The sequence below is a fragment of the Galleria mellonella genome, unplaced genomic scaffold (assembly GCF_026898425.1).
Source record: "Galleria mellonella isolate WM207_F2 unplaced genomic scaffold, CSIRO_AGI_GalMel_v1 utg54, whole genome shotgun sequence".
NCBI lineage: Eukaryota > Metazoa > Arthropoda > Insecta > Lepidoptera > Pyralidae > Galleria > Galleria mellonella.
This window is the reverse complement of record NW_026442114.1, coordinates 2,774,081-2,784,707: the sequence shown is the minus strand read 5'-3', so window position 1 is coordinate 2,784,707 and position 10,627 is coordinate 2,774,081. Positions and strand designations below refer to the sequence as shown.

At 32.0% G+C, this 10,627-nt stretch overlaps 2 protein-coding genes across 2 annotated transcripts; one reads left to right on the top strand and one right to left on the bottom strand.

Annotated features, from left to right (window-relative positions):
* The first annotated feature begins 2,540 nt into the window (after positions 1-2,540).
* LOC113509737 (trafficking protein particle complex subunit 5) lies at positions 2,541-6,555 on the top strand. The gene is made up of 5 exons (XM_026893146.3): positions 2,541-2,905; positions 3,004-3,130; positions 4,604-4,687; positions 5,244-5,342; positions 6,316-6,555. The coding sequence occupies exons 1-5, from the start codon at positions 2,742-2,744 to the stop codon at positions 6,412-6,414; spliced, it is 573 nt and encodes a 190-aa protein (XP_026748947.2). The 5' UTR covers positions 2,541-2,741; the 3' UTR covers positions 6,415-6,555.
* A 2,033-nt stretch (positions 6,556-8,588) lies between these two features.
* LOC113509784 (NADH dehydrogenase [ubiquinone] 1 beta subcomplex subunit 4) lies at positions 8,589-9,282 on the bottom strand. The gene is made up of 2 exons (XM_026893205.3): positions 8,981-9,282; positions 8,589-8,875 (listed from the first exon to the last, which is right to left on the bottom strand). The coding sequence occupies exons 1-2, from the start codon at positions 9,116-9,118 to the stop codon at positions 8,663-8,665; spliced, it is 351 nt and encodes a 116-aa protein (XP_026749006.1). The 5' UTR covers positions 9,119-9,282; the 3' UTR covers positions 8,589-8,662.
* Positions 9,283-10,627: the final 1,345 nt, after the last annotated feature.

The following is a 10,627-nucleotide window of genomic DNA, read 5'->3' as shown; positions in this document are numbered from 1 at the left end:
GAAAGCAAGTCAGTTAGCCCATACTGATGAATTCATAAAAAAACAAGATGGTTTCCAGGGGGAACCGCATTGAGGTCGATCTGATAAGGTATATTGTTAGCAATGGGGCATCTAATCCCATTACTGACAATCCCTTTCCCTCATAGACTACAGTGACCGTTTACCATCAGAGGGGCTGTACGTTTGTGTGCCTTCGGGGTATAAAAAAAAAATTATTGTTATTGTAACCTTGATATGTCACGGTATTAATTATTATGATAGTAATGGCGGAAGTAACCGCCTTTCACCGTTCTCGTAATCAAAGATGTAAGTAATACATACATACATTCAATGTATTTTAGCTCAGATACCAGCATTAGATAATCGCTTGTAATGCAATAGGTGTGGTCGTAATTTATTTAGTCAACTAAGCGTTAACAAAAGATTTTTTATGATAATTATTCTGATATTAAATATTATATATAATTTTTTTTTTCTCCTACATTCTTCACGGCTCTGGAAAGCGCTTCCTGATACCGTTAAGAGACTACCGACTTAATTGTCTTTAAAAAAAAAATATGCACACTTTTTTACTTTATCCGAGTAGTATTTTTTTTTATACAACATAGAATGGCAAACAAGCTGACGGCCCACCTGATGGAAAGTGGTAACCGTCGCCTATAGACATGAGCAATACCATGGACATAACAGAGTATACTGTTTCGCCCATGACACCCCCCATGTATTGCCATTCCTGAGGACTCAGATGTTATTCCTCTGTACCCTGTAAATTCACGCCATATCCCACCCTTCAAACCGAAACACAGCCATGCAAACACAACTGCTTCACGGTGGAAACACGAATGGGACAGAGGTACCCAAGCAAATCGACTTTCAATTTCGTGTATATTATAGTATATTTTATATATGTGTAAATATATTTGTTATTTATATATATTTATTCGTTTATATATGTAATTTTAGCATGTATTTATATCAATAATTAGTAGTACTGCATTCGAGTATTCTGACACTTCCCTACGGTTGACTGGGAGACTTTTAGCATTAAGTCCGCCATGTACACATATATGTACTAATGAATAAATATTTATTTTCTAGCCATAAAAGTAAATTATGCTGTTAAATACAATATTTCACAGTTGCTATGAAAATATAAAAGTAGAATGGTTGCCTCTCTGAGTCACAGGTGTACAATGGCTGGGTACCAGTGAGTAATAAAGATGCAGTCAGTTTAGTTGACCCGTAGTAAAGAAATTAACCACGATGGTTTCCAAAGCGAACCACGCGGGGGTCCACCTGACAAGGTATAATGCTAGCGATGATGTCGATAGTCTCTTACTAACATTCCTCCTTCCCCCAATCCCCGGTACAGCAGTTTGGGGATTTCATAAAATAGAGTCAACCTTTATTATTAAGATTGTGTTTCACAACAAAAACCAACTTCAATTGTGGCAAAACCAGCTTTTTCAACTTAAAAACTAAACTACTAAACCGATTTTGTTAAATATTCTATGGGACCAATGTATAAGTATTGTTATATCTTTTCAGATAAAAAAAATCAAATTGATTTACAATTAACAAGTAGTAACAATTATAAAAAAAAAATACAAAGAAATTGACCACCTTCTTAATCTGTTGAAAATTACCCCAAGAACGAAAAATAGGCTAGCTCGGGTGAAACGGGGGGAAAAAATTAATCTTAAAAAGATTATGCAAACTGTATTCGTGACCCTGTTACGATAGGGGAAAGAGATTGTTAGTAATGGAGACTAAAAATCCCATTGCTAGCAATATACACAACCACGTCGACCTCCTCGTGTTTGCCCTGGAAACTATCATGGTTAATTCCTGTTGAATTCATCATGATGGGCTAACTGACCTGTTTTCATTCTCATCTATCACCCTTCACTGGTGCTCCGCAAGGGTATACCGTTAGCACAGGTGGGGTTACCATACCATTTTCACCCATAAAAAAAGACCCTTTTACGATTATCTGACTATATAGAGTTAAGAACTTATATATGCCTAAACTTATTATTACAAACGTCTCTCAGATAATCAGAGTCGAAATTCACTCAGGCAGATTCGATCTTATCCGATTATAACAAATGTAGATAACGCGACCTGGTTGGTACTTGATTGTTTTAAATTTAATAATCTAGTAATCAACGTTCTACATAATTATTAATGCGTAAATGAATTTTTCCAAAATTGTATATATTAATAGGTATATACATAATCTGTGGCACTCTTAGTGTTGCCAAATTTGATATATTAGCTTTTTGACAGGACGTTACATCAGTATTGCAAGATTAAATATTTTTCTTAATTATGGATAAAAAGTTGTATCTTAGAGAAATTTTACAATAAGATGGAAATTGCTATAGAAACTTTGAGTAGTAATTTTGAGTAATAGAAAGTTCTTTATTATTTGTAGTAGTGACTATTACTTGATAAAAGGTAATGAAAATAAAAGCCTTTATAATTAGGCAAAAAAATGTCATAATCGATGGAAGAAAAGCACTTGAATTTGGGGAAAAATTAAAATTGCATCTGGCAAAACTGATTTGACATGTCAATATATATTAATTACATTTTGATCCAATTTAATTCGTTTTTATTAAAAGATTCTTCAATTACATACGTTACTGTGGTATAAACAAATGTTTTCTTTCATAAATTGAAATTGTGTATTTATTTAGCAATTTACGTGCTTTTCTGCCTATTAAAAGTCACGTCGAATGATCTTAGACATGTCATCGAGTCGGTCGAAATCATCAATTCTCGATAAACCTTTGAGTAAAGGAAAAGGCGAAATTTCGTTAGCAGTTTACGCACTGTTATTTTCTGAAATTGTCCAATACTGTCAAAATCGTTCCCAGTCTATCCATGAGCTACAAAATAAGTAAGATAATTTTTAATTACAAGAATAAATACAAGTAACAAACTACAATTGGGCATCATGTATAGTAAATGAAAACTCTAACAAAATTTTTATTGCAGATTATCTGAAATTGGTCAAGATGTGGGTACTAGACTGTTAGATCTATACTTTACTCGAGAAAAAAACAGCAAACGTGAAATAAAGGTGTTAAACTTGCTTTTATTTGTGAAAACTGCACTTTGGAAGGTGGGTTCTATATCATAAAAAAATATAAAAGGAAGATAAAGATATATTTATTTAACAAAGTATGTTTGTATTAGCACAGAATTTATCATTGCTTCCTACACTAGGCTGAGCTAAAACGGTTAAGCAATGCGACTTTTATGATTAAAAAATGACGGATGTATTACTTATTTTACATTTCTACTCATGTTTAATATATTTACAATGGATAATCCATATTTGCTTTATTTTTATTTTATGCAAACAAAATAAACTTAGAATGGCAAACAAATTGACGGCCCACCTGATGGAAAGTGGTAATTGTCACCTATAGTATATTTACAGAGTTTATGTACCCATATGTGCTACATAAACCCTTAATTAATTGAAATATATGAGATTGATCATATTCACATTGCTATAATTTAAAATTTATATTATATTCTTAAAAATTATTCATTAGCAATTTTTTTTTGCATAGACATTATATTTCAGATTATTAAAGTTAAGAATAGAAAGTGATATTAAAATATATATATTATGCAGAATAAAATGTTACTGTAAATCTTACTTAGCAACAAAATGGTCATAGATAAGACAGATAATGTGAAGGTTGTATATTTATAACAGGTACATCTAACAGAGACTAAGCAAAAGTATTCATCTTTGGAAAATATGTGACTTGTAAAAAATGCAGGGCCTTGCTTCAGATGCCTGCATATTATGCATACAACAAAAGGATATTATAGCATACTTACATATCTGTTACACCTATCTCCTATTCGTGTTACAACCGTGAAGCAGTTGTTTGCATGCCTGTGTTTCGGTTTGAAGGGTGGGATATGGTGTGAATTTACTGGGTACAGAGGAATAACACCTGAGTCCTCAGGAATGGCAACGCATGGGGGGTATCATGGGCGAAACAGTATACTCTGTTATTTTCATGGTACTGCTCATGTCTATAGGCGACGGTTAACATTTTCCATCAGCTTCATCCATCATTTCCATCATCGTCAGCTTGTTTGCCATTCTAAGTTGTATAAAAAAAAAACTGATTCAAGTAGACATTTTTCACCTTCTCCGTATTCATCAATTGTTTTATACATACTTGCCAGTTATAGGTAACTACTTTTAATTAGGCCCTTCTTAAATATATTGTCTATTTGGTCAACATATGTCCATCTGGGGTGGACCCTACCAACATCTCCATTTATCATGCTCAATAAATCTCTTTTATAATTCTTCACTTCTTTCTATTCACTCTATTTTTAATGTGATAGCACACATACTTCTCAGAATTCTCTGCAGCATTTATCCTGCTTTCATACTTATTTCTGTCATCCCCTGATTAGCTTATTATAAATGTAGCTCAATCTTATTATAAATGTTGCAGCATATGATGACCCATTATGCCACAACATAAGAAACCTTAATATACCCTTTTTGAAAAATATTAATGTAATAAATGTTTAAATCTTATTTATTTTTGAACTGCAGGCCTTGTATGGTAAAGAAGCTGATAAATTGGAACATGCAAATGAAGACGACAAGACATACTATATCATTGAAAAGGATGCTCTAGTAAGTTATTTGTTGTTATAATTTAAGATTGAGTTCCACAAAAAAAAAAGAAATGTAGCAAAACCTGACAAACTTCTGAGCCAATTTGTATTAAATTTCTATTCCTGTCAGATAAAAAACCAAATTCTTTAATACTGATCTGGTAACATAAAATATATAACTGAATAATACTTCCTTTTTTAAATTGGTAAAACTAAAAATTACATTGATACATATAATGATCTTTTGGTGAAATCACTTAGATGTCTCTTATCATAATGCTAAACAAATTTGGATGATCTTTAGAACGGATTATTTTCTGGAAATACAAAATTATTATTGCATGTACAATGAGTTTTATATTAAATACGTAATTTTATTAAATAGGTAATTTTTTTATGTAATGTATTTTTCCCACCATTCTTCACTTTCTGTTTTTATCTAATGGTTAACTGGTAGAGAATAACCATAGGGCAATAACCTTGCTCGCTATTTGTACAAATTTTATTGTGCAATAAAGAATAAATAAACTATATGCTAACAATCAACAATTATAAAAAAAAAAAATATTTTTCAGGTTAACAAATTCATAAGTGTACCAAAAGACAAGGGCTCGCTCAACTGTGCCACATTCAATGCGGGCATTATAGAAGCAGTACTCACTAAGGGTGGTTTTGTAAGTATTTATAAATCCTAAATGTTTCATTTTGGATAAACAGAAAGATAAAATAAAGTGCCAAACCATTAATCTGGTCATGCAAGTTAGGATAAAATTGTATGAAATAGATTATTTATACAATATTTATTTTCGCCATGTGGTCCCGGTATAGAATGAACCACCCCTTCCTTTCCCATGGGTGTTATAAGAGGCGACTAAGAGAATGTATTAGTTGAAGAATGGGCAGCAGCGTCCCTCCGAAAACATGACTAACCTGTGATTGCCAGCCCGCCTGTCAAGCGTGGCAGCTGCTAGCAAAACTCCCCAAGGGGAGGTCTACGTTCAGGAGTGGATGAGTCTAACTTAAAATCTAGGTATATGCTTTATCTTGATATACCATTTAGAAGTGTCTATTTCATTGTTTTTTTTTTTTTTTTTTTTTTGCATAAAATAGTAAACAAGTTGACATCGCCTGATGGAAAGTGGAAATCGTCACCTATGATTTTCCTATTTCTGAAATCCACACTTAATATGTAGCAGGCAAAAAGTGGAGATTTATATATATATAGAGTTCTACTGATGACCACCCGTTGCGATATCGCCTATACCAGTCTGATATTAAGAGCGGGTTCATTATTGCAATATTATATATTGGATAATTGATATCTTACTACATTTGGGGGGAAGAGATTGTTAGTAATGGAAAGGTCAATCCTCATTGCTATCAATATACCTTATCAGGTCGGCCTCCACGCGGTTCCCCCTGGAAACCGTCTTGACTAATTTATCGTTGAATTTATCAGGATGAGCTAACTGACCTGTCTTTTCATCGTCACCTATCATCCCTCACTGGTGCCCCGCCAGTGTATACCGATAGCGCAGGCGGGGCTACCATTCCATTATCATCCATAATATATATATATTAAATTAAATAGTATTAAATAAATCTTTATACTATAATTATTATAAAGTGTCCCATTTTCTTTTTCAGCCTGCTAAAGTTACAGCTCACTGGCACAAAGGCACCACATACATGATTAAATTCGAAGATTTCGTTATAATCAGAGATAAATCTCTTGATGATCGTTAAAATCCCGTTCTAATACCTAATTACTATATTTAATAAAATGTGCTCATATACGATTTGTTTGAAATTGCTTTGTATATAGTTATGTATGTCAATGCATGTATGTTTAATTTACATTAATAATATTCGATAAGTACTGAAATATTTTGTATTTTTTTATACAGTATTATAAGCCTAAAATAAGTACAAATACTCTATCACTCTGTTAGCAAAATAACAATCTGAATAAACCTAGCAAAAAAAAATTGAGTCATAAAAAAGAGATGATTGGGGGGAAAGGGATTGTTAGTAATGGAGACTGAGAATCCCATTGCTAGCAATATACCCAACCAGGTCGACCTCCTCGCAGTTCTCCCTGGAAACTATCATGGTTAATTCCTGATGAATTCATCATGATGGGTTAACTGACCTGTTTTCATTCTCATCTATCACCCTTCACTGGTGCTCCGCCAGCGTATCCCGTTAGCGCAGGCGGAGTTACCATACCATTTTCACCCATCAAAAAAAAAAAGAGATGATTCAAAAGGGCTTGTAAACGATTTATATAAAAATGTGGTCACACATTTAATTTTTTTTTTATTTGTAATTAAATTAGGTATTTGTTTTTCTTTTTATTTATAATTAGTAATAATAATAAAGTTTATAATCATTATGAGGATAAATATGGGCTTCTAGAGTTAAAATTAACTCTAACATATGGCTGAAATTTGTACGCCAAAATAAACGGCACATCACAGTGTCGCAGGAGGCCTGTGGGCTTAGAGACAGGTGTCAGTCGTAGGGTTTGGGCACTACAATGTCACACTACTCTGCACTGACCCTCTTATATTATTGGAATTTAAACATTCTGTCACGATATCTCACTTTGCCGCAACGGCAATCCTTTTCAAATGTACTTCGCTTATCCCAAACTAAATATCCGTATAAAAAAAAGGGAGCCAAATATAGCAACGCCTTCCAGACTGTTCCTGTATTCGCTTGAAAAGTATCAAATTGACAGGTTTTCATTGAAATAAATCGCTGAACTGCTGGGTCAAACTGTAATGAAACAATTCATAGAATATCAAAATAAATATGGTGATAAACTAGTGACCAGACGAAGTCTTTTCTGTAAAAAGATACTGAACTGTGGCAATCCTAGCAATGGTTTTTAAGTTTTTCTAGGCTAATTTTCATAGCAATCTTCCTTTCACTTATTTAGAAATAAAACACCAAATTGGTTCAGCTATTTTCAAGTTTTGTTCTTAATAACACATTTGCTGTGTGGTCCCGGTATAGAACGGGCCACCTCTTCTTTTCTCGTGAATGTCATATGAGGCAATTAGGGGAACTTAAAGGTTGAGGAATGGGCAATAACATCACTCTTGAAACATCAACAAAATGTAACTGTAATTGCTTATCATAGAAACTATTGGCACCCCCCCCCCCCCCCTCTTCACCAACAGGGGAGTCCTATGTTCAGCACTGGGCAGTTAATGGCTGATAATGATGAATAATGATGATAGCTACATTAGAATTTGAGTTTTAAAATATAAGGTTTTATGACTCTAGACAATGGGGTTGATTAAGACATGGTTTAGAGACCTTTTACATTAATATTTTGATAATATCTACAAAATAAAATTTTATTGACCATCATAATCTTATAAAAATTTGAAGTCAAAATTTTTAATTTATTTGGTAATTTATTACATATTGGTCCTTAAAGATTTTGCTGCAATATCAAATTGAAATTTTATTTTAAAGATAGGTCTAGAAATGGTATCTAAGAATTAGCCCCATTGAATACTGCCTCAGAAATTTAAAATATCAATATAGAATGACAAAACAATGGTAAAATTCAGTTCTTGTACAACATGGCCAGCTTGATACTTACAACATGACCAGCTTGTTGAGTATGTTTACATGGATCTGTTCTTTGTTTCAGAAATTCACGTCTGTATTTCGCCCGTTTTTCAATTTGGTCCAAAATTATTTTACACTCAATCTCTGAAAAGCCATATGAAGACATTGCTGCTTCCTTGTAGTTACAATATGCACATATTAATAATAGTGTCAGTGTCAAAGATATTGACAAAAAAGGTGGTTAAAAAGTGAAACTTTTTTTTAAAAAGCTAAGTATTCAGCTAGTATTATTTAAAGATACCAGGGAATAAAGTTAAAATAAAATAATCAAATTTATTTGTTATTATTAATTTATTTTGCTATTCACAATATATACTACAGAGCATGCATGTGTTTATATACAAAATTATGCAAATTTGAACATTCTATCTCTGTACCGAAGTTCACCAGACCTTATTTTCTGTTCTGTCTTATTGCGATCATTCCAGACGATGTATCCGTAAGCTACCATAGGAATAATTACAGCACAAATTCCAAATAAACTGGTCCGTGGGTTTGGTGTAAAATTATCAAATTGAGTGACCTTCATGGACATAAATTTCTGAACAGCTGGATCAAACTACAACAATAGTAAATTTTAAAAATTGTTATTACTTTATTATTTGTTTTGTTTATTTAATAATGAAGATTAGATACTATAATTACGTAATGAAATAATACTCACAACATAGCCTGATTCTGCGGCATGTTTCCATGGATTGGTGCGTTGCTTTATAAATTCTTTACGCAACTCAGCACGCCGTGATGCTTGCTGTTTAATAAGGTTGAATTCAGCATCTGATATTCCATAATTATTGGCCATTTCGACCAAAATTCAAAATTGGAATAAGTGTAATCACTAAGCAGTAAAAAATAATAAGTTTGACGTTTTATGGTTTCACAAAGTTACCCGTTACAATATCACGAAATTGTCATTACGGATTGATCTTAGATAAATAACTCAATGTATAATAGAGTCCGTAAATGCTTACAATCTGTCTCTCATAATTGTAGTTCTGTGAATGATAGCAAAGATAATATAGAATTATAGAAGCAGAAATCTTTTCCGGATAGGGATGCGCAAAAGACACTAATGATATTTAAAGTAATTTAATAAATTGAAGATTAAACCTTACATAATTTTACCAAAATAATGATTTTTAGCCTCATATTTAAATTCATTTTAGAATAATTTTCTTACAATGTACAAACAGATAATTATATAATGTTTTTGGGAAAAGTAAGCTTTAATAAATAACATGATGACAATTCAGCTTGATTTTTAAAAATAACTATGTATTGTATAATAACTAATATGTATTGGTAAATATATAAGGTGCTATCAAATTATCTGCATTCCGTTAAAAGGAGTATTACATATATATGTTATGATATGATGATGATGATAATGATAGAATTTCATATATTTTGATATATTTGATATATGTTATAAAACATTTTATACAAAAATTATTCTTAATAAATGCAAATTTTCTACTCTGTATAAAAATGCCTTTAAGAAAGCAAAGTTACCGTTTTAATTATAGCTGACACAGTAACTATAAGAGCTCAATGAACAACCTTAGAAACACTGTTATTAACTGGAAAATTAAAAAATGTATTTAATCTGATAACTATTACTGGTCATCGCGTAACACTAGCCTATGAACAATAATAACAAAGCTATCATGCGAACGCTGCATTTTTATTGGCATTATGATTATTAAGTAATCCACGTAAATTCTTTGTAATCATAGCTGCAAAATAAATACATACAGTTCGCCCAAAGATACTTAACGCGATTTGTAACGTACTGTATTTAGTTCGTATGTCATAAGTATCATAAAATCATTACATATAACTACACATAAACCTAGCCATTCCTCATAAATAAAATGGTACATTAAACAAAACTATCTCAATTATATTATAAGACATGGTAGTGCCATATCAAACACAGCTACATATATCATCCTCTTCTCAAAGCGAACTCTTGTTTATTAATTGTAATACTTTAAAGATGAAAATAAAAATAAAAATAGATACATTTATAAAAAGATTATTATGTTTATTTAAAATTAAAATTTATATTTTCAAAAAGACGCGTAGATCATTGGTCACTTATTAGACCACAAGTTTTACTTTACAGCTGTAGAGGGTCACAGTGAAAGATAATATTCTTTAGAACAACAATATATATATAACAACATTATCGACAGCAGATCCTCGTGTATCGTCACACTCATATCTCCCAGCTTATCTACAGCATCAAAAAATCCATTCAAGTGGTCTTGCAAGTCATCGGCTTCATTCATTTTATGTAAAGTGAGTC